The following is a 24,984-nucleotide window of genomic DNA, read 5'->3' as shown; positions in this document are numbered from 1 at the left end:
ACAGGAGCACCTTTTCTAGTTTTGTAATTCTTCTTGGCTTTTTCAGAACAGAAATGGCATAGTATGTGATGTTTTGGCTCACTGAGAGGGAGAGCAGTTTTTAATTAGAGGCCATTTTCTGGAACTGGAAGAACACAAAATATGTAGTTAAATTTTGTGCTAGAGTGGGAGTGAAGGGTGCTGAGAGATAAAGCTGTTCTAGGGACATAGAGCCAGTAGAAAAACTAAGTGATTTTAGAATAAAACAATTTCTTTCTATTAGTGTTTTTTAGGTATTTCTTGATGAAAATGTCAAATCCTGGCTGCTAGCAACAAGCACATTTATTGCTAGGTGCTTGAGTTAAATAAATAATATTCTGACTTGTGTGGATTTCATCCTTACAAAGTGGCAGTGAGAACAGAGAGTAAGTAAAAAATTCCAAAACATGAAAAGAGGGAAGGTGGCTTGCAGTGCAGGTCCTCATTGCACATTACTTGGATATTGTGCAGAATTCAGGTGTCTAAGTAGGACTATCACTTTCCCCATAACCAAACCTTTGAGAGGGAGCAATGCCAAATAGGAATTTAAGGATATAGGTACTTTGTTCCCTTAACTACAGCGTGTAACACAAGTTTTCGTATCTTGATGAATTTAAAAAAAAAATTAGTATTTTTGTAAGACCTTAAAGAAAATTAGAAAGGAGGAAGTTTTGTTTTGCCCCATAAATTTGCAGTGTTTTTACAGTGAAATTGAGTATTGGAATCAGGACTGTCAACATTCATGAAGAAGTGGTGTTAATATGGTAAAATAAACTTTAAAATTTAAGAATACTCCTGGGAGTGTTTCTAAAACAGTCCTTTCTATTAGCACAGAGAGATAATGGTATTGTAATTGGTTTCCTTTAATATACACATTTGAAGTTAGCAGCCCATTTTGCATTCTCATCTTCTCCCTTTACAACCAGATGTGCAGCTTTCCTAAAACAGTGCTCAGGGGATTCTCAGCAAAAGCCTTGAGCTTGGTTCTCAGCAGGTGCTGATCTCAACACCTTGTTCTAAGGAGGAGTAATTGTATAAGGAAAAAAAAGAGGCATTTTGGAGTACCAACACCATCTCAATTAAGCATTCAGTGGGGAGGTCTGTGGTGGCAGGAAGAGAACATTAAAGAACTGCCGTCATCACTCCTTATAGTCAGCAAACTTCCAGCACTTTTCCAGGTCTCTGATTTTAACTATGACCTGTAATAAGCAGACACTTATCTTGATGACCTATGGACCTGCTTGTAGGTGAACTTACCTTCTGCCCAGAAGTGAACTTATTTTCTGTTCAGAGTTCTCACTGTGTATTTGACACAAATGATTCTACAGCTTATGCTGTTTAAAAACTGAAGCGCAGACCAAAGCCCCTAACCCCCAAACGGAATAAATCTGAAAAAGTGAGATGTGTATAAATTTCCTCTCAAAAAAACATTTAATATATGGGTAGTACTTATACAGACTGGGGAAATGCCATGTGCCTATGATGCCTTTTTCTTGGATCTAAAATTAAGAGCCAGGCACAGTTAAGGGATAAAGGGTTTTTATTTTGGTATTTAATAAGAATCATTGTGGTGCAACATTTGGCCAAGGTGGAATGTGCTGAAATGCACATTCAGGGTAGATCTGCATACACTTTTATAGACCTTGCAAATTAGCATATTCAACAAAGATACCTCAACGAGAGGCTTGAATGAACAGTGTGATATCTTCCTATCCCAAAGTATTCCCTTCTAGATGGGCTTAATTTTAGTTTACAGGATGTATTCTAGAGGGGACCTTGGTTTCCCTAGATATTGTAGGGCTTTCTGGCCCCCAATTGCAAGGCCTTTAGGATGTTTGGTCTCCTGGTCTAACAGAATACCAGGACTGTGCTAAGTTATCAGACTTAAGGAATTACAAACACTCTTTTTTCAGGGTGTAATGATTTTTCTTAATTTTAACAGTCTTTTTTCAGGGTGTAATGTAGATTTCCAGTGTCTTCTTTTTTCTTTTTCTTTTCCTAGTATGGGTTATACAGATTTGAGGTCTGTTGTGGCTGTAAAATTAGTCTACTTGCTGTGTTAGCCTTTAATGCTGTATTCCCACCTACAACTGCAGTAACACAGCTTGAAGGGAATTTAATTAGGAAAATGAGGCAGATGAAATAGGCAATGTAATATATATCTGCAATATGAAGAAGAGTAAATACACTTTTCATTTGAATAGTCAGAATAGAAACTGTGTTAAACTGGGCTGAAATTTAATCAGAAATGGATTTCTTTCATTTTCTAACATTACTGTGTAATTGTCCTGCTTATTACTGGGGATTAGAAAGGCTACCATCATAAAAGAGGAAACGTCTTTAACCAATTATGTGTTGTTTCTAGTTTGTCTGGCACTGACCTCCTCTTTATGTGAAAAATGGAAATCCCTGGAGGAACAGACTTAGCGTGGTCATTCCAATCTGGGAATTGGGAAGCCTTGTGCACACACTGCACCTCATGACCTGTGTGCACACACCTGTGCTCATTGATTCCTGCTGCTTTACAGACCATGCAAGCAATACGTGGTAGAGTTCAGGTGACTAAAATCTTGCTCTGCCAGTGGCAGTTTCCTGCCTGGAAGCGCTCTGGAATATTCCAGCCTTGCTGTAGTGTGTTGCTGAACAGTCATGGATATTTCACTTGTACCCATTACTTATTTCCCTAGTGCATTTTTTAGCATTTGTGTTGGTTCTGAGCACAGATGATTGTACTGTGCAGAAAAACACAGAGGATCACTAGGGCAGAAGGCAGCTGAAGTAATATATAATAGATTATGAATAATTGTTTAAGAAAAAGTCTCCCATAATCCCTTTGCAGAATTGGAGAGAGTAGCACTGGGAAGTCTGCAATATTACACAGCACAACAGTACAACTGACACATTAGTTTGAAGCATATTTATCTAGTCTGAATCAAGAGATAGAAATACATTATTCAGATACATTTTTGCATAGTAGACAAAAAGAAAGGGTTTTAATACATGCTTTAATTCTATGCATGAGATTTTTAAAATTTTCTAATAATTCTGGATCAAGCCACTTGAGCTGTAATGTGATTCTTCAAACTACTGCGAAGAAAGTATGAAATTAGTGCTTTTACTTTACTGATTTTTCCAAGTATTAAAAAAAAAGACAGGTAGTAAAGTAAGTAAATATCATGTGGTAGGTGCATGATGAAAACATAGTACAGGCAACCTAATGTCACGAATCTTATTTTGCTACTTTTTGCTGTTTTTTGCTTAAGGCAGCAATCAGCCAGAGGACTTCTCCAGTTGATTACCAAATCTCAGGTTCTCTCCCTCCTTAAGTCAAATTTCAATCATCATATTTTACATTTAGCATTTGTGATTTTGAAGCCTTGTTTCTGTGCTTAATTCTGTCCCTTGTCTCTGGACAGTACCTTTATTTATCAGTGCCCTGGAAGACAGAACAAGAAATCATCAGTAGTGCTTTGGTTTTTGTCCATAGCATTGCCAAATGCAAGGGCAGGTGGTACATTTGATTTTCCAGCTTCTGGAGACACCAGCTTCCCATTTCATCACTGGAGGGTAGTCCTGGTATGGAATGTGTTTCTCTCCTTTGTCAGAAGCATTTCCTTCATTGCAAAGAGAACCATGTCTCTTTGCTGAGTTGTGTGAAAACATTCTTGCATGTTTTAATTGGAATGAAAAACCCCCATGGGGGGTTGCTGATGGACTGCTTAAGAGAAATGAGGCAGATTGATTGAAGTTCCTAATAGTCATTTTTTCAAGCATCAGCACAAGATACCTTAAAGCTTTCTGAAATTGTGTGGTGATGTTCTGTGTATTGTGGCCATCTCTGCTGTGACATAAGTGGGATGATAAATCAGAATAAATCTCTTAGATTAAGAACTAAGTTTAGGCTTTAGTGTACACAGAAAGAACTGCAACAGAAGACCCTCCGTGGTTGTAGCAGTAGATTTCCCTGTCTCAGGCAACATATGAAACTGAATTTCCTGATTAGTCACTTGGTTCAAGCTGGGTAATGTGAGTATAATGCTTCCGATGTGTCTCAAGTATTGTCACATGAAATTTGTCATTTCTTCATTTCTCACCCTGCAGTACCTTGGATATTTCTGATTGAATTAAATACTTTAAATACTCTAGGGCTTAAAGACCTAAAATAGACACAGTTGGGACTGTGCTGTAGCTATTTAAGAGAGATTTTCATTCTTGTCACGAAGAGAGAAAATTTTAGTGAATGAAAATGGAATTCTTTGACTTTTTGTAAGAGAAAATGTGGCAGTGATCATCTTCACGTTCCAGTTGCTCAAGCTAGAAAGTGTGGATGGAAAATGGCTAAATAAACTTTCTTTAATTTGCCAGTATTTCTTCAGTTGAGGTATTTAATGGAGAGATTTAGAAAATGTGGTTTATTTCATACATCCTGTGTGCACTGATTTGCATTGTGGCAGAAAAAAATGTGAAATCCTATTTGTGCTTTTCAAAGAACACATGACCCAAATGTTTACAGTACAGGACAAATAAAAATGGGAGGGAGAAATTCCATTCCCTAGAATTTTGTAGCCCTGCCAAGATGATGACAGTAGACTTTGAGAAATTATATGTAAATTTTTTGCTTTGGAAAGAAGCCTTTTTCACCACTCCTTCAAAGACATGATCATTTTAGGGAAGATGTAACAACCATTCTAAGACATCCAATGCTTTGATGAGCCCAGGAGGCACTTTCTGCTAGAAGCTACATAGGCAGTTTGATGGTTTCATTCCTTTTGCTTGGAAAGGCAGAGTCAATCCCTCAATTATCTTAACCACTGTCTCTTTCAGACCCTGAAGATCAGCCCTGACCATGCTGAGATTTGGGCAGCACCTCATCAAGCCCTCGGTGGTGTTCCTGAGGACAGAGCTGTGCTTTGCTCTGGTGAACCGCAGGCCGGTGGTGCCAGGACGTATCCTTCCCATGCTGCTGCTCCCTGGGAAGGGCAGGTAGGATGCAACATGGGTTTATTCCAAATCCAGGCAGTTATGTTTGATCAGAAGATGCTTGATCAGTGTTGCAGAACTGCTGAAAACAGTTGCTTAGCAACTGTGACCTTCGAGGTGAAATTCTATTGACCTTTTCACCACAGAAGATATATAAACAACCAGGTGCTACTAAAAGCATTTTAAAGTCTATTGGATGTGGTGCTGTTTAAATTCCATATTATGCTAAATAACACATCCCACTTCCCTTTTAATAATGTCACTTATTTTTTGATGTGGTAACTCTTTTATGTAGGATTTTCAAGTTTTCCTGGCTAAATGTATACCATTTGTCAAATACCAGTTGAACCCTGTATGAAGACTTTGAAGACTTTTTTTTGGGGGGTACAGATTGCTTTGATTAATTTAGGTGGGAATGGATTAAATAAGCCATCTGTATAGTGCACACATTTCACGATGAAAATATGAAGCCTCATGGTGTAAGTAAAATTCTTGAGTTTGAAACAGTATTCTAATTTGATTATACAAGATGCTCAATGTACCTATTTAATGTGTTGTGCAGTGTGTTATTTTCCAGTCAAAATTCTGCTGCTCTGTAATTTGTGCTGATTTTAGTGGCTGGAAGTAAAATTTTTCAGAAGTAATTAAGACTGATCTCTTCTTCCATAGATGTTCCTGATAAAATTTTAGGAGGAGCTCAGGCAAAGAATGAATGTGTTGGGGGAAAAAAGGAAGTTGTCTGGAGTTTATTGAAAGTTTTTCTTGTTAGTTTTGTAGTTTTATGTTGGTTTTTTCATAACTTAAAATCAAGTGAATTTTAATATATATTTTTAAACCCAAAATTATTTTTCCTCTGAAGTATGGAGCCTTCCTTTCCTCCTACCAGTTCTGTAGATTATAATTGTTCAATATTGAATTTTTCTCTCCACCTGTTTTGAATGGTGTTTGTGTGTACCAGAAGTCAAAGCATGGCAAAAATGCGCAGACGTCATAGAAAATTTAAAGGTGTTACTGTCTCACCAATATACTTTAATGAATTAAATGAAGAGTTTTTCTGATCTTTGAGTTTCTAAAATTCCAGATGTAAATCCAAGGTGATTTACAGATTTCTCATAACAAAAACCATTTTCAAAGCTATATCAAGACAGTGTCACATTGATCACTGTGTGATGCAGGGCCTGTAAGTGCCTGAGCAGTTGCTGTATGCATTGTGTGGATCAGAGAGTAAATAAAATCTTATCTGTTCTGTGAGTGCAGGTTTTAAAAACAATATTTGACTTTTTTTTAAAATTAATCAGTTAAGTGAACAATTGCATCTGTTGTTAGAGTATTCAGATGAAGCGTTCTTGTTTTAAAGTTTAGTGAGCACCTAGTAATGACAAGTTAAGGAGCCTATAAAACTTAATTATTACAAGCTTCTTTTCTTCTTAAATAATTAAAGATTATAAACTCTCGTTGTATAATTATTGCCGACTTTTGGCAGATACATTTATTTGCTCAGGGTTTAGCTTTGTTATCCCATAATGAGTTTTGCAGTGTATTTTATAGTGTCACATTGTTTTAATAGCTTGTGTTGTAATATATAATGTAGTCTTTGTTTCTCCATTGAATAAATGTTCAGGTAATAAAAACTCAACCCTTTTCCTTTCTCATTACAATGAGAAGAAATTAGGAGAGATCTTGATGTAAAGGCTAGAATACAGTATGTAAAATAGAGCAATTTGCAGTTGTAAGCCTTTTAAAGTGTCTGTATAATGCAGCATTCATCTTGAGACCTGGCAGTAAGAAGTGTATTTTCTGTGTTTTATTGCAATAATTTTATCTGCCTTATCTTTGGCACATATATGACATTTTTTTTTCAGTAGAAAATAAAATATTAATGTATGTGAATTAGAGAGACAAAGGAAATCAGTTTGAAAGCCAAATCACTCCAGGTGGTGGCTTTAATTAACTAGTAATGTTGAAATTCCATCTTGAAATGGAACATAGGGTTGGAATTCTGAATTTGCAGTAATAGTTTTAAAATAAAACTATTCTCTGGGAAAAAGTCTGTCACAATGGCCTTGTGGAGTTCAGTTTGACTCGAGCAATGCCAAAGCAGGCTTGTTCACTTAACACATTGCAAAGTTTTGTTTTGTTTAAAAGCTTTGTTTTGTTTATTTTGATCTGCCAATCCTGTGAATTTATCTTGACATTTGAAAGGCAAATTGTACTAGCAGTCCAAAATTAGGTAGAGTAAGAATATAGTATTTATGGTAATGAAAGGATTTTCCTGTTCCTGGACAGAGGTGCCTCATTTGTCCCAGCATTAGACTTCTGCCCAATGGGTGCACCGAGTTCACAGACTCAGGAACTCAGTTTGTATTGGGATCCCTTTGTGTGATTACTGCAGATTCTTGGATGGGAAGGTGCTGGGTACTCATTGTTGAGTAAGGGATATCCAACATTAAACTGGAATCTTCAGTGTGCAAACTACAACGTGCACATGTGTGGGACAGTAGGAAACATTGACCTCTTCTGGCACAAGAAGACAGAAGAGAGCTGCAGGTGGTCAGGGTGCAGGATTAGTGCGTGTTTCCCTCAGGAGATTCAGTCCCTTTGCTGTCACCTGGCAGGGAAAGACTCGAAGGTGTTGGACCACAGGCTGTATGGAGACGTTGTCACTTGTAATAATAAGGGGTCTGTATCTGCTCTGATGCTGCCGCCTTCTTGTCTGATATCAGAGCAGAAGGCACGTGGCACTGGGGACAGTGTTGATTAATGAGATACTGGATTTTGGAGTGTACTTTTATGATGATTTTCTGGCATTGTTGCAGAGCCAAGAGTCTGGGTGGGAACACAAATACTGTATTCAGTGCACATCTGGGCTGTAAGCTGGGAGTGGGGAGGAGGTAGATGGGTGTTCTGGAAGCTTGCTGGGATAAATTTATACAGGTACCCATTGCCTTTTTTACAAGGGTCCCTGTTTCCTCTCTGTTCTGTCAGCTTGCTGCTTTGCAGAGGGTGATTGTGAAAAGCAGTCACTTGTGGCTCCCTTGAACAGCTCTGTGGTTGTTTTGGAGGAGGCAGCTATTCAATAGCTGGAGCAGTGCAGGGATGTGTCTATAGTCAGCAAATGCATTGTTTCTGTCACACAAAAGGCACAAGACGAACTGAATCAGCTCATGCAAGCAGCATGAGCTCAGCTTCTCCTTGGCTTCTTGCTTGAATTACTTCATTCAGAACCTTGCTGCTTCCATCGAGCAGAACTGTGGTGCTGTTTGAAACAAATTCTGCTCTTTGACATGGACCTTTTGTGCTTTAATATGGTAACAGATACCTTGTGAATGACCTACCATTTTATTGATTTTTCTTAGCCCTGCACCAGAGCTTTACATGGTTTCACTCCCATCTTCAATAAATATGAACTGGTTTTTACCACTGCCTTTCTTATGGTGTTGTGCAGGGTACTTGTTTTCATCTTGTGTTAAATATGAAAAATGAATTTCAACATTAGCAGAATCCATTTGGAGACTAGGACTTTTTATTATAAATAAAATTATTCATTAGTAATGTCCATTTTTTTTATCAGTAGACAAGGTATTGATCTTTAGATTTGTGTTCAGGGTGCCATAAGAACTAGCACAAAAGGAACACAGCAACATTTGTAAATTGATTGAATGCAGTGTGTAATGACAGAGACAAACAGCAGATCTATGGCAATACTATATTATACAAAGCATTTTTCAGCAGTTTATTGAATTGGTTATTAAAAGGAACAGTCTTTCCAGCTGGGAACAGCAAGCTGAGGGTTATTGGGACCAAGTAATTTTATAAAAATTTGTGGACACTTTGGTTCCCTTACTAAGGACACATGTATGTGTGTAATAAATTAGAATAAACACTTTGCAACAGTTTTTCATATGGGATTGATTATGAAAAGGCTTTTCCATCTAAAAAACCCAACAAAACAGAAATAAAAAAGGAAGACTGTTTAACTGTTATATACTGAATTTTGCTGGTCTATTTTGTACTGCTCTTTTCATAGTTATCTAAGTTTTCCCACCAGAAAGTATTCTGATTGTGGGGAATAGACCATGAATAAAACCCCAAAGCATATGATATTTGCTGGCACCTTCATCACTACATGGAGATAATGGTCATTATTTGTTGCCGAGGCTGTGTGCCGTTCTGTGAGTTCCTGCCGCTTGTTCCTGTTATTAATGAGCAGAGAAAACATTAGTTGAACCAGATGCTCCCTTCAAAGGCCTGCTAACACCCCGAGCTGCACTGTAATTGGTCTGCTGCAGGGGTGGGATGGGATCCAGGGTCAGGCAATGTGAGAGCTGCATCTGCTCTGCTGCACAGTTTGTCTGGCTGGGAGCTCCTTGTCATCTGCTGTCACAACGGCTGTATCGCTTCAGACTGATGTGTTCTGTAGTGCCACAAATATTTTCCTAATGCTTTCCTTAAAAAGAAATGGTCTTTTAGCATTATTATTGTTGCTTAATATGTTTTCAATGTACTTTTAATTTAGTTACAGACCTGACAGAGTTTCCACAGAAGATAGCACACTAGAAAGAACAGTAGTATTCTCTCACACGTTTGGTTGAAAACCATGGTATTTATCTTGTACATGAAATTTTAATTCTTCATAAACTTACAGCATTGCTGTTATGATTTTATTTGTACATTACACATTTATCATATCTATATTTATGCTCTGTAAGTATGAATTTTATGGGTTTCAGCCTAACTAAGTGTTAATATTTACCATAAAACTAAGATTAAGAAAATAAAATTCAGTTATATCGCAGAATATATGTTTATATCTACATATTCTAATAATGTACACTGCATGTTTGCAACAGCTTGTTTGAGAGATATCTAATCTTGTAGGAAAGTACTCTTTAGTGCTCATTACAGAAGCTTCCTATACATTACCAGTATTATTAGTTTGTTTAGCACAATGTTAAGGAGCCATCATGTTCCATTTAGCTCTTTAGCAAAGGGCTAAAAGTAAAGGGGTTTGGTAAAGGCTTTGTAATTTAAATAGGAGGCTGGAGATGCAAGGGAATCACAATGGAGACACAATGTTGTTTGGTACAGTAAGGCCTGGACTACTTACGTGAATTTTTCAAAATGTATAATAACTCCAGAAGAGGAGGGCATTAGGAGGAGGATGCAGTTCCTTTGCTGGTTCAGCAAAGGCCTCCTGAATGGGAAGAACTGATATAAATGATGCATCTTATTTGAAAATGGGGGGAAGTATAGAATATATCTCTTCATCAGGAATGTATCTGAAGCTGTTGCATATCGGTGAAAACTCCTGAATTTTTTACCTCAGATCCCAAATAAAGCTGTTCCATGGTTCTTCCTTACTGATCCCTCAAGTAGGATCTATTAATGCCTTATAATGTTTAATTGCACAGATGAGTGTAAGAAAAACAGTTCCTATGCTTAATAACTTTCAGCAAAATTAGGCTGTGTTGTATAGAGGGCAATGAGTGGGACTGTGCCCTTGGCAGCACCAAGCCAACAGAGGATTTGCTGTATTTCCAGCTCCCTTCTGGGAAAAGGGCTCTCCTCCAACAGCCCAAAGAATGACTGATCCTCTCTGTGTATGCAAACCACTTGAACTTGCTGGTGATAGAGGGGCCAGTTAATTATCTCAGGGCTGGAGTCATTTTGTTTGCAGTCTACAAACAAAAGGATGGTGTTTGACTCGCATTAAGAAATGCTGCTACTGAAGATAAGAGATTCAGGGCTCTGTGCACAAAGGCTTGTCTGTATGACTTATTTGTGGGGATGGAGTTCAACTGTCTCATTTGGTCTGATAAAAATGCTTTCTCCCCCTTCAAATCTTGTCTTGCTTGGAAGGTGCTGACTGTTAAAAGAGGATGTCCTTCACCATAAGGATATACAATTGTTTGCATTGTTATAGTTGTGTTAATATACTGATGTTGATGAAAATCCCATTCTAAATCCTTTGTGCCAGTATTGTAAATAGAAAGGGGAAAAACATTAAAGTAATATGGTCCGAAGTATTTCTTGCCTATTTGCAAATGGAATAAATTACCAGTTAAATCACTCACAAGTATTCAGCAGATTAGTGGTAAGAATTCTCAGGCTGTGGCACAACCTACATTGGAAGGAGTTTTAGAAAAGCTGTGTAAGGCCACATAAGGAAGAGGCAGCAGCTCCTAGGCTGGAACCTGTTGCATCTTACCGGGGCTGTGGAGGGTGAGCAGTTTCTTATTAGTCATGTGTTAAACCAACCTTCAACCCTGACTGTGTGGAGAGTATTGAGATCTCCGGGCTTGTAAGCAGTGTCATAATAGTTTGGATTTATGCAACTAAGTTTCTTGACTACATTCCTAACAAATATTAAAATTCAGCTAAAAACTCCAATTCCATTTCTGTCTAATGGCTTTTGTTCACCTGTTTGTCATCATTGTTGATTGGAACTTATAAATGGCTTGAACCACATTATGCATGAACCTCTCTACTGCTCTGTGTGTTTCAGGGGCACTCACTGTCCAGTTCTGAAGGTGTGTTAGTAATGTGTGTCTTCTAAAAGTGGAACTGCTTGTCCTTATGAGCTCCAGGGACATGCAGAAAGGCTCTCATTTTGTCATGTTTACCCTCGTTATCAATTTTCAAAGCATGTTACAACTTTAGTTTCAAAGTAACTGAAGTGAATCTAGTTTGAGGTTTCTGTCATTGGGGTGACAGAAATACCTGGTAAAAGAATTTATTTTAGAGTAGCAAGAAACCTGGACAAATGTTTAGTGAGAAAAGCATCAATCTAAGGAGTTGGAAGAAGTCAAGGTTAAAAAGCAGAAGAGCAAAGAAATGTGGAAGGGTATGAAATTAAGTGGTAGCAAACTTTTGTATGAAAAGTGGCAGGGAAACTAAGGCAGGACTCAGGAAATGTTAAATGAGTATTTCCCTTGAGGTTTAACACAATAATGGACATTCTTGTTCAAAAACTGTGAAGTCCTGTGTATCTTATCACTCTCTACAACTGCCTGAAGGGAGGTTGTAGGGAAGGTGGAGACCAGTGTCTTCTCCCAAGGAACAAGAAGTAGCGGCCTGACGTTCTTGTTGGGGGTGGGGGGGGAATTGGGCATTAGGAAAAATGTATTTGTCAAAAGGGCTGCTCAGCTCTGGCACAGCTGTCCAGTGCAGTGGAGGGGTTGCCATCCCTGGGGGGATTTAAATGATGTATAGATGTGGCACTTGGGTACACAGGTTTGTGGTGGCCTTGGCAGTGTTGACTAAAGGGTTGGACTTCAAGGTCTTTCCCAACCTAACCCATTCTATGATTCTGTAAATAATGAATACTTTTAGTCCAGTAGTTACTTTCTAGTCTACTAGAGAGCAAATTTGTAATTGGTGTGCTTATTGAACAAACCTGTAATTTTATCCTTTTTATAATATCAGTAATACCCAAACAAACAAATGGACGGTAGATAACAAGTATAAAGGAGGTGTTTGCTGCTGTTGCACTTTTGACACTATAGAAAATTTATGTTTCTGCATCAGTAGCAGATAACCACAAGCTTTGCATTCAAATTCCAATTACTGTGAACTTCAGAAAAGAAAGGAGTACAAACAAGTTTTTTCCCTCAGTATATAACTGGCTTTAAGTTCAGGGTTTTTTACTCATTTAAGTAGTTTCTGGCTAATGAAGGAGATGACAGTTACAAGCCATTCCCGTTACAGTTTGTGCACCTTTTGTCCTCAATATAGCCATTAGAAAGTGATATGCAGCATACACACAGTTAACCAAGTTCGGGCAAGCTATTGCATGACTTGCTCTTACAGCAGAATATAATTAAAAGAGATGATTGGAATACATGGTTATTCATAATAGATGTCACACAATTACCATAAGTAATGCAATACATGCAAAATCTCCATTTGTAATGAGAATAGATTTGCTGGAAAGTCAGTTGGAAATTTCATTTATTGCTTATTATTTCCAGCATATTGGGCTATTTTGTGCTATTCAGTGTAATACAACTATGTGTTTTCTTCAGGAACACATTTTTTGAGAGGCATCTGGCATGAGCTTCCTATTGCAACTCCTAAGAGGAGATCCAGTGATTCAGTGTTAATCTGTTATCTCTTCTTGCTGTGAAGAGCCTAATATATGGTATTTTTCTGTTGAAAGTACATTAATATTCCTTAATGTACCATAATTACATTCTAGAGAAGATATTTCATCATTTCACAAGTAACCATTTTGTACTCCTTATATTTTGAGGACCTCTATTGTGGTTTAACCCTGGTAAACCAGTAATCACCGCACAGCCACCTTCTTGTTCCCCTGCAGCAGGAAGAGAGAGAGAATTGGAAGGATAAAAATAAGAAAATAGTGTTAGATATGGAGACAATTTAACAGGTAAAGCACAAGCTGCTCACATTATCACTCTCTTCAGGTTCCTGAAGGGTGGCTGTGGTGAGCTGGGCGTCGGTCTCTTTCTCCGGGCAACAACAGACAGAACAAGAGGACACAGTCTCAAACTGTGCCAAGGGAGATACAGGCGAGAATTAAGGAGGAAGTTTTTCACAGAAAGAGTGATCAAATACTGGAATCATCTACCCAGGGAGGTGGTGGAGTCACCATCCCTCAATGTGTTTAAAAAAAGACTGGATCTGGCACTTGGTGCCATGATCTAGTTGAGGTGTTAGAAGATGGGTTGGACTCGATGATCTTAAAGGTCTCTTCCAACCTAGAAATTCTGTGGTTCTGTGACATGAGCAAAACAAACCAAGAAATTAATTCTCTGGTTCCCATGGGCAGGCAGATGTTCAGCCATCCCCAGGAGAGCAGTGCCCCATCACATGGAGCAGTTTGAGCACCCCTTCGCTTCCTTCTTTCTCCCACACCTTCTTTGGATTCCTTCTCCTTCCCTTAGCTCTATATGCTGACCATGACCCCTGATGGTCTGGGATACCCCTTGGGTCACTTGGGATCAGCTGTTCCAGCTGTGTCCCCTTCCCAGCTCCTTGTCCCAGCTCCACAAGGTGGGGTGAGGAGCAGCCAAGCAACCCTGCAAACATCCCTGAGTTGTCAATGCTGTTTCCAGCACAAATCCCAAACTGCCCCAGAGCAGCTCCTGTGGAGATTAACTCCACCCCAGCCCAAAACCAGTACAACCTTCAGCAGTCAAGAGGGAAGTAAAGGGCATTCCATGTAAATGGGAAATAAGCAGGAATGCTGCCTGGAATGAAGGAACAGGCCACTGTGATGTGCCATCCTAGTGCTTCTCCAGAGCATAGAGTGATCTATATCTCTTCAGACTGTGTGGTGTAGGGGTTAGTCTTTTGAGGGTAAAGCCAATTTACTGTATTCCCACAATGAGTGCAGGTGCAGAGATCTGGAGAGAGTCCAGTCACCAATACAGATTTCTTCCAACACAACTTAAGGAAAAAGGAAAATCTTGAGCACAATTGCTTTGCTCTGACACAGTACTAGACTTCCACATACATGTGTAAAATAGCTTGAGTTTTGAGATGCAAGGCTTCAAGTCTGTTTGGCTTCAGCTCTTCTGGCTTCTATTGTTTTTAGGTAGGGTGAAGTCCTTCCCTCCCTGTTTTCCTCCTCTCCAGTGCACAGCACAGGTAACTCATACCCAGTGCTGTGCTTTCCCCCTCTGGCTGCTCCAGAGGGGTGCACGTTACAGGGTCTCCCACCTCCTGTGTGTCCAAAGGTGCTCACCTGTGCTCCTTCTTTTGTTCAGGGAATGTTTTCTCTGTGGTTTGAAGTGATAAGTGAGATTATCAAGTACAGTGATTCCAAAAGGTACCATAATTGCTTTGCAGAGCTTCAGCGGAGGGTCAAGCACCTTCTCTGAGCAGGTAATTGGGTAAATTATGTTTTAGTAAGTTGTCTTTAGTAAAGTTAGATATCAACATGCAGACAATGGAGGCTTTGTTGTAAAATGAGGCTACAGTAGGAAGTGGAGTGCATAATTCATGGATACAGATGTATTTCACTTTATCACTCATACCATATCTGGGTTTCTAAGGCTGCACAAGTGTGCACAGGCTGCTATTCATTTGCTAATGTATTTTACTTGTGCTGCTCCTTGTAACCTGCCGGCTTCTACTGCTTCTAATCAAAACATGAAAACCTCAGCATCTCTCAGTGATCTCTCTTGAGAAAATGTTCATCTTGTACAATAAAAGTTGAATATTCTCCTTCTGATGCTCCAGTGTAACATTGTACTGAATTCAGATGAGTGATCCCTCTAAGAGGCTGCCTAAGAGCTGTTGCTTTTAGTTCAGGATTCAATGATCTTTTCCTGTTGGTAATTGGGAATGTATTGAGGTGGCCTGTTACTATTTGCTCCATAGAATTAGAAATTGTGTGCAATGAGTATGAATTTAGGTACGTAAATTTGGAAATTCTGCTTTTTGTTGGTCTGGTTTTTTATTGGTCTGATGAGCATTTCTGGTCCGATGAACTTTGTGTATCAGAATATGTGATTTTGCTCCAATGTGTATGTAAAAATGGAACTATTTATGAACATATTTTAAAAATGTGTCATTGTTTCATTCAGTATTTCCTTTTCTGTCACTCCCATGTAGAATTTGCCTGCTTGTAGAGAAAGAATATATGATATAGACTATATATTTAAATTATGCCATAGAAATGAACATTGCCAGAATCCAGGCACTGTGAGCACACATTGCAGGAACACTTTTTTAGGCTCAGTTTCATTAATGATGTTTTAGGGGTAAAGCCTGACTAATTTGGGATTTAATTCACTTTACTACCTTCATACACCAAAGATAAAGGTGAGGAAAAAATATAGTGAGCACCTGGCTCAGTAAATAAACGGCATTTCTGGCTGGGAAGAATCCTAGAGCCCAATTGTGAAAGCATTATATTTCTGGTGACATTATTGATTTCAAAATGGTGTGTGATTTGGAGAGCAAGGGGAAGAAGGGAGAAGTAGAGAAAGGGGAAGGGGAAACAGGTTTATATATATGGGAACAAATTTTCCAGGAATAAAAGTCTTAGATTAAAAATGGCATTAATAAGAGCTATAGCTGTACATCTGAATCTGGGGATTCCTGAACTAGGAGCAGAGGTTTGTTTTTTTTTTTTTTTTTTTTTTTTTTAATATTTAGAGTAAATTTTGTGACTGAAACAAATTGCTGGAGGAACATTTGTTATTATCTGGTACTTTGAAATCAAGATTGAACTTCTCTTTAAGATTAATAAGAAGCTAATATCTGTATGGAGGAATAATAATAGAATCTGGGTTGACATGGAGGAATTGAGAATAATTTCTCTCTTTTTCTCTCACTCAATGACTGATATGGACTGTTAGTGGGACAACAATGAGCTGTGACATTTTTTTCCATTCTCAAGCCTTCAAAATGGAATTTCATCTTTAAAAGAAAGACTGATATAAAAAGGAAGGGAAAAAGGTCTGTTAGGAAGTGAAGCCAAGATAATTGGATAAGCTTTCAAAGGAGAGGTGCATCTTATTTCTGAAGGGGTATCATTTAACTTTGGTAATAGGGAGAATTATAAATAAAGCAGTTTTGTTGACCTCTTAACCTCATATTCCTGACAGGAGCTTGAAAGGGAACATAAAGTTACTCTATTTCTAAATATCTGTTAATAGCTAATTTAGAATTTGTTAAAATTATGCGTAACTCATATATAGTAACTCATATATTAGTGATTGTATTTCTGTACATTTTAACACTTAACTTCTGTGAATTGCATTAATTGTAGGGCAAAATTCAATTAATTTGACCTGCATCTGAAAAAAAAGTCTGTTTTGGGTTTTTAACTGCCTGATCATGAGGACATAGCAGGGCAGCTGTGCCAAGCTTTACCTGCCTGTTGAGTGTTTGGTGCAAGCACCACTAGCAATACTGCAAACAATCTAATGCTTTCTTCTTAGAGCCAATTGCTTCCTGTCTCAGTGTTCTGTATAAAATTTTGGCACATTTTCAAAATTAAATTGTGTGTTCTTCCCCCTGCCAATTGCTTTAGCTCCAGGTAGTGCAAATTAAAGACAAAATGAAGGCAAACTTTTAAATTCAATTTGCATAGCGCTGTTATGGTGGAGGGAAATTATGCTGGGAGTGAAAAGTCTGTAAGCACTTTGAAATAGGATAAATGTATTTTTCAAAACACTCTCCTTAAAAAAATTTAGTGAGCTACTTGAGACATGGCTGCTTACACTAAGAAGCAGAAGAACTAGCAGAGTATTGCAAGAAAGTTTTTTTTTTTGGCTGTGGTTTTTTTTTTTTCCACAGTCATTTTGAGTGAATGCAAAACATGGAATTGACACCCTTCTTAGGTAGTGAGAAGATTTTCAGGATAAAAAAAAAGCAAGCCACTTAATTAGTATCCAGTCATGTGGAAGCATACTAATGACATTTCTGCTCAATTAATGTTTCCTTACTATGGCCCTATCAATATTAATAAAATAAGTTATACTTGCTTGTCTTTCAAAAAAATCTGAATTTGACCTGGAGAAAGTTCATCACAAAAATATTGCAGAGTTGTACAAAGCAATGTTAATGAAGCACTGCTGACTTAACATAATATTTTGCTGAGGCTATTTTTGCTTAGAAAACAATGCATTTTTCCCTTTTCTCTCATGTTCCTTAACAAAATTAAATTAAATGCATCTAGTATCAATTTTGACTTATTTATAAATACCCGTGATATTGAATATATGTCTTTTAATGTGGAGAAACATCCTTCTTACATGAGAGTTTGGTGTTAAAAGAAAGGACACAGTAGTTTTTATAACATTTATTAAATCTTTATATACAAATCTTAAGCTTGTTTGACCCGTTTTTAAACTGGAGGGACACAAAATGTCAATATGAGTTTTCTTTTTCTGCATATGAATGATAATCATAATCCAAACCTCCAGTAAGAGTCCAGGTCAGGATTTATTCATCCTTAAACAAGAAAAATTTGGTTCATTTATCTGGCATTCACAGCAGCATTGCTTGTTTTACTAGAACCCTGATGTGTGGTGTGGATTCTTTGTTTTTGTTGAGGACTGGTTTTTTTACATTTCATGGTGTTTGAGAAGCCCATGGATTTATCTGCTCATTTGTATCTGTCCAGTGCTTGCAGTTTAGCAGACAGTTTGCAAAACTGCCTGCTAAAACCGGGGCATTTTTGTGTGCAAATTAAACAGATGCTTTTATGTACCTGCCATAGGTGAGAATTGAGAGAATTATACATGGGATCTATTTGGAAATATAATGGGGTTTGATCTTCCTAATTTAAATACCAGCACACATAATTATGAGTATTTTGATATGAAACAGGTACAAAGAATCTGGCACTACTAAATGAAAGGGTAAAATAATTACTATTTTAACCAAGCTGTAAAAATGCAAGGTCCTCTTCTGTGCAATGGTTAGATGGCTGTTGTACCTATGTATTCAAAAAATCTACTGCTTTTGAGATATTCTTCTATTTATTCCACATGGGGGCATGGTGAGGGAGCAGGGGAAAGGGAGTGATGTGCAATCCAGCTTTGAGTCTTTTCTCAGATCCCCCTTGATCTTTAACCATCACATTGATGGTACCTGAATGAATTTAACTTTGTACCTCAGCTAAAATGTTGTCCATGGGGGATCATTTTATATTGCCTACAAGATATCACAGTAAAGGAAATAATGTGATTTGATACCTGTGTTTTGTCACGATTGAAAAGGCACAGAGAGATGCTCTATTTGTCTTTTTAAATAATGAAAGTTGAATCAAGATTGTCATCTGATCTGTCAGAGGATTCAGCAGCAATAACTATCTCCCATCTTATTACTTCTCCTTCCCTTTTTAAACTTTTTAATCTTTGCAAGAAAAATTGTCAACTGTTGTAGATCTCCAGTGTTTGTTGTGCCCGTTTACTGCATGACATAAGGATAGGTTCTTACTTCTAAAGACTATTTCCCAAGTTGGTGATTTTGTGAGGAGATGACAGCGTTCTCACCTGTCAGACACCTCCTGTGTTCCTTATCCCTTCAGGTGTGCAGAGAAAAAACAGTAATTTACTAAATCCATGCTCTTTATCCCTGCAGGTTTGAAGAGAGAAAAATCATGATTTATCTAATCTGGTTCTGTTTTTAATTTGTATTTTGGTTTTAAATGGTATTTAAGGCTTTTTCTGCCATATGTATTTGGTGGCTTTGATTTTTCAAAGCCATTGCTGAGAGCATGTTGCAGGTCTCCTTTGATAATTGTTTCCACTCATAGGCAGGGGCAATTTCATTAACTCTAAAAAGATCAATATTTGTCCTTCTTAGCAAGATGTGCTTACTTGTTATTCTTAACACTGTACCAGTTTGTCAGTAGTCACAGACTGACCAAAATTGTTCATTTCTACCTACAAGGGGTAGAAGATAGCTTTTAGAGTAAGATACTCTGACACATAAGCAATTTGAGAATATTTCCCAGTTGGAATTCACATTTTTGGGAACATGTGACCATTAAAAAGATGTATTTATAAGCGTTTTTTTTCTTAAACTAAAAATGCCACTACAAATGCTGAACAAAAGAGGAAGAGAAACAGTGTGGAGGTATAAATTGTGTTTGTGTTTCTCATGAGAGATAGTAGACCTTTAACTGTCCCTCTATTGCAGGGCTGAGGAACTTCCCTGTGAGTTCCTTATCCCATTGTCCTTGTTCCTTGCATTGGAGTGCAGTGAAAGCCAGCAGACTCATCTAAAACTAATGTTATTCCAACTCTTGAATCTAATTTTTGTTGGTTGTCAGTTGAGCTGATGCACTCTGCAAAGCCTCTGCTGTCAGAGCCACAGAATTCTGAATATCTGTTTAAGAAGGTCCTTTGTGACATCCTAATTATATTCCATGACAGCCTTGTTTGTTCAGTAAAACAATGAAACTGAAAACTTCCAAAATTAATTTTAATATAAACACATATTCTATGCAACACAGTGATAAACCTTGTGAAAGTGCCATTCCCATTGAGTAATTAAATATCATTACCTGTAGTGACTGCTGGATTGTCTGTTATTTGTTAAGGAAAGGGAAGCATAAGTGTGCTGCATATACTGAAAGCAATTCAATTTGCCCAGTTAGCAGCAAGGTTTAAGATTAATTTCCCTTCCATGATTCACCTCATGATATTACTTGTTTTGTTCCTTTTGATGTAAAAATATTAGCCCTCAAATGTTTTTTATTTTATATTGTTGAGGCTTACATTAATTCTAAAAGCTTCTAAGCAGATTCAGTTGAAAATTGAGTTTAAAATATCCATTCCATATGAAAGAAAAAAAAGCAGTCATCATCTTTCTGTCCTCCTTCCTGGAGTTCTGGGCACACTGAATGCTGAGGATGTGACACAGGCTGCTGTTTTCTTTAGAGCTTTAAATCTGCTCTGTTAGACACTGAATCCCAGGGCCTGGTCTTCACCACTCTGCAGTATTTGGTAATAAGGATGTGATGATGCATTTGGCACTAACCAAAGGAAGTAGAGAAGTAATTAATTAGGTTTGACTCTGCAGATGACAGTCTAGCTCAGATCACTTCGGACTATAAAAATACCACAAATGAAAGACATTTGGAAGTAGTTCCCAATAAGTGGAAAAATGTCTTCTTTACTGGAAAATAATTTTAATGCAGCTGGAGAAACAGTAGGGAATAACTCAAACTGGTAGACTCTTAATTCCCAGTTCCCTCCAATACCTTTTGGTAGCTATCAGAGATTTAGAACGGTGAAGAATAGGTAATGTGAAGGGAAACAATATTTTTTCCCAGTTCTTCAGAAAGCAGAGATAATTAAACATAAATAAACTCTAGATCAGCTTGTTGTATATGATGGCAGCTCTTTACTCAATAAAATGTCTCCATTTATTCCATGGCTGTGCTGGTTTAGTTGTTTCAGATGTAAGTTAGGGATGCCAACAGATGTACATTGCTCCATGCATGAGGCTGGACTAATATGTGGAGGGAAACCCTGTCATTTACTCAGGTCATATTCAACAGGATTCTTGAGTTTTGCTGAACTTCTCCTGTTTCATAAATGACTGAGTTGATTGTGATTGCTTAAAAGCACATTCCTATCAGTGATTCAAACTAGATGAGGAACTGAAGAACATAACTGCTATAATCTAATGAATTTTCTTCTTTTCCCATACATAAAATACTGTAATAAATTAAAGACAATCTGATAAAAAGGCTGGTTTTGTCTTTTAATATTAGACTCAGAGACTAATTTCAGAAGTAGCAAATCTGTAGCAAAGAGGAAAGTTGGATTTTAATAAGGCTTTTGTAATCTGGTAAAATACAATATTCAAAAAAGGTCTTGTCCTTACTTGTATTTTTTGTAAATTTTAAATATATTTTTCCTTGTATTCATTTTTCCATTTCTTTGACTATTGTGTATGTGTCTCATTTAGAAGGTTGTGGTAGAAGGGGGATTCCTAATAAAGTCACAAGGACTATAATTTCTTAAAGAGTCCACTTAAATCAATAAATAGCTACTGATAGCTGCTTAATGGTTGTCTAAGAACCTCTTACTGTTTTTTTTGACAATTGTTTTGATGGGAGAAAAAAAAAAGTTGTATTCATGCAAAGCAAGTCTTTTAGATTACTTCCTGTAGTAGTTTGATAGTAAGTATTTACACTGATAAGCTGGGCTGAGTGTAGTGTTTTGTAAAGTTGGGTATAATAAAATAGAACTCTTTTAACTCCACAGCTGAATATGATTCTTTCCTTTTTCTGATGTTGGTTTTGATCCACTGCAGCAGATTTTGAGTTGTGTTGAGGTAAACTTTAAGTCATTGCTTTCAAGAAGAGGAAAATATTACTGATAACAAATTTCCTTGCATAAGTGCTACATTCTCATTTTGGATCCAGACAGCTTTAATCAGCAATCAGTTTTCTGGGGCAGTTATGTCTCAGTGTTTGAGCCCTTGTTAGGATCACTAAGTCACCCATAGGACCAGCAGATATGATAAACTTGGTGTGTGAAGAACATGGTGGTTTTAGGTGTATCAAGTGAACTCATCTTCACATCAGGACTTGCTAGAGCTGCAGAACTAGTGTTTGAATTTTCAATATATTTCTTTGTCACGAGCAAATATTCAAAATCATGATCCTTCTTTTAAATGGAGATGCATCACACAGACTCTAAAATCTAAATGATATGTGCTAGTTTCATTTGGAAGTATAATTAAGGTGTATAATGTCATTTAACTGTTTAATGAACTCTGCATAATGTAATGGAATACAAATATTTGACCTTCCTGACAGTGACTGATGGATTGAAGTTGCACAGCATGATATCATTAGAATGTCAAATAACATCATTATTCATGATTATCAGGAATTATTCAGGTGAAATGGCAAATGTAATAGAAAGCTATTATTTTTGTGGGGGCCTCAGATTGACTTTCTTTGTCAGTATCAGTCTTTTGATGATACAGGGGGAAGATACTCAGATTTATTGAGCTACAAAGAATTAATATTATAGGTTAAACAAATGTCAGTAATATCAGTAAAGTACTTTCAGTAGGTCACATCATGTATTAAGTGTCCAAGAGTAACTACTGCAGGTAATGTTTTAACTTCTGCTAAAAACTAAAGCCATCTTTAGATTACAGGTGTTTGCAGCATAAAAGTATATCAATAACCACTATCTTCTGGCTGATATTTTTGATCAGCAGAAAGGAAAAATGCCATGCAGTGTTTACAGTAGAGCTGCAATTTCACCCTCTTTTCTCAGAGCCTACCTTTGGAGCCCAGACCTTTGTTCTGAGAGAATTTAAACTGAAATCACAACAAGGTGTTATTCTGTCACTTAAATGCTCAGGAAGTTGATTGCTTGGGGCAGGAAGTACCATGGACTTGGAACACTCAAGTGCCTAAAAATATGTGATTGACCATTGTAGATGGCTAAGACTAACCACCCTCCTGATTTCTATAGCTGCCTAGATAAACACATGCTGTCCAAAGATATTAAAGCTACTGCCTTTGTGAGGTACTCCTACAGATTTACCACAAACTATAGAATTTAGCACAATTGGCTTTTATTTTACTTCCCTGTTGAATTTTGTAATTTTTAAACTTGCATACAGCCTCGCAGGAAGCATCCCTTCTTTTTACCCTCTTTTTCCCCCTCTGTAGATACACTGACAGTAATTTGGAGTGCTTCTTGATGTGTGTATTAAACCTAAATCACAATCCTAATGCTCCAATTTACTTTTTGTTCATGATGTGCAAGTCATAAAACCCCTCTGAAGTTGGTAGCTTGGGAATTTATGTGGAAGGATATTTTCTCTTAAGTGCCTGTATGATGTAAATGTGCTTGAATGGGCTGACAGAAGGCCAGGTGATTTCCAGTACCTATTTTTAGGGTGTTAAAATCTTCTGAGTATTCTTTTGCTCCTTGCTGCTCTGGGCTTCTACCTCAGTCAACAGGTTTTCAATCTCACCAGAACTCCCACTTCACAAGTTGTCAAAGGGCTGCTCAAGCAGGAAATGGGAACCTTGAACATAGTGTGTGTGATTTGAGGTGTGCATTATTACCAGGGAGTTGAAAAGTAGCCTATCCTTGGATATGCAAAAGATGGTGAGTTATATCCTTGTACTGATTAGGAAAGTCTGCCAATGAGAGAAAAGTTCTTGTTGTCATATATTTTTCCTTTTTAAATGACTGGAATACAATTACAAAACTTTGTTGGGGTTGGCCAGCTGTTCACCCCCAGCAGCTGGGTGGGCAGTGCCTTGCGTGCCAGGGGCTGCAGCTGCAGCAGTGCCATGGCTTGGTGGCAGAATGGGGACAGTGTTTATCAGATGCTTCCAAGTTGAACGCTGTGCATATACAGAGTGTGTTGCTCCTCTGAATACAGAGGATCCTGGCTTGCAAAGCAGTTCCACAAGAAAAATCCCTGTGCCAGAAGCTGCAGGCCAGAGCCAAGGGCGCTGACCGAGTCATGTGTACAACATAAACAAAATCCTTTGTGATTTTCATCATCATGTTCTGTTATTTTATTGCACTTAGCTTACAGAACAGAATAAAACAAACATAAGACCAGTCAAAATGGTGCTGATTTGACCTTTGTGTACTTGTGTGAATAGTCCTTATTAATTTAAGGTCTTTCTACTTATTCAAATGAGGCCATTTAATAAAACTAGCTTTGAGTAGAACTTTCTAGGAGCAGATGCTGTATTTATAGAGCAAAACCATAATTTTAAATCTGTATGAAATCATAATAAAAATAAAAAATTATTACATATTACTGTCTTTGGTTACATATTTATAATTTATTCTAAATAAAAGGAATTATGTATATGTGGGGTCAATAAATTGTTTTCTCATAGATTCAACTGTCTTTCCTAACTGAGCTTGCCAGTTTGGGCTAAATTCATGAGAACAGTAGTATAAAGGATTTTGGATATGAACATTTATCATGTCTGTACCATGATAATATTTACATTTTATACTTTATCTTTAGGCTGGAAATGTTAATTCCCTGCCAGATTTGGCAGAGGGGCAGATTGTATGTCAAAAGTAAGTAGGCAGCAGAGTGGAGGAGAGATACTAATGGTGACCCAAAAGGAAGATTTTACAGGAGTTTGCCTTTTACTAGACAGTAGAGAAATTACACTAAACTGATTCCCTGAGGCATAGATCCATATGAAATCAGTTTGAGTTTGGGTGGGTTCCTAAACTGTTTTCATTGTTTTTGAAACCCTTTGTTTATTGTATCATTAGTAAAATAGAAATGAAGAATGTCTTTCTATTTAAGAATTGCATTTCTCTTGAAGCCTTTGAAATATTTTTGTAAGCATATAATATTGTAATCACATAGCTTAGAATATATCTGAGAGTGGAATTTGTATATTCAGATACTCCTTTTTGATCGTTGATCAGGCATGTGTTTTATTTTCAGGAAGCTGCAGCACTAGTACAATATAATTTAGCTGATTCCATTCTCTTTTTAGTTTGTTGCTTTTGTCCAGTGCTTGTGCATATG

The 24,984-nt window shown here is 37.4% G+C and overlaps 1 protein-coding gene across 3 annotated transcripts in view; it reads left to right on the top strand.

The window, feature by feature from the left end:
- Positions 1-24,984, top strand: part of FHIT (fragile histidine triad diadenosine triphosphatase) — a 520,065-nt gene that overhangs the window by 124,952 nt on the left and 370,129 nt on the right. For all 3 annotated transcript variants that reach the window (XM_030956937.1, XM_030956938.1, XM_030956939.1), the window contains one exon: positions 4,843-4,964. In XM_030956937.1, the coding sequence (XP_030812797.1) occupies positions 4,865-4,964 (100 nt within the window). In that variant the 5' untranslated portion in view covers positions 4,843-4,864. The remainder of the gene's footprint in view (positions 1-4,842; positions 4,965-24,984) is intronic.

This window comes from Camarhynchus parvulus, chromosome 12 (assembly GCF_901933205.1).
Source record: "Camarhynchus parvulus chromosome 12, STF_HiC, whole genome shotgun sequence".
Lineage (NCBI taxonomy): Eukaryota > Metazoa > Chordata > Aves > Passeriformes > Thraupidae > Camarhynchus > Camarhynchus parvulus.
The sequence above is the reverse complement of the archived record's forward strand: the minus strand, read 5'-3'. Positions and strand labels throughout refer to the sequence as shown.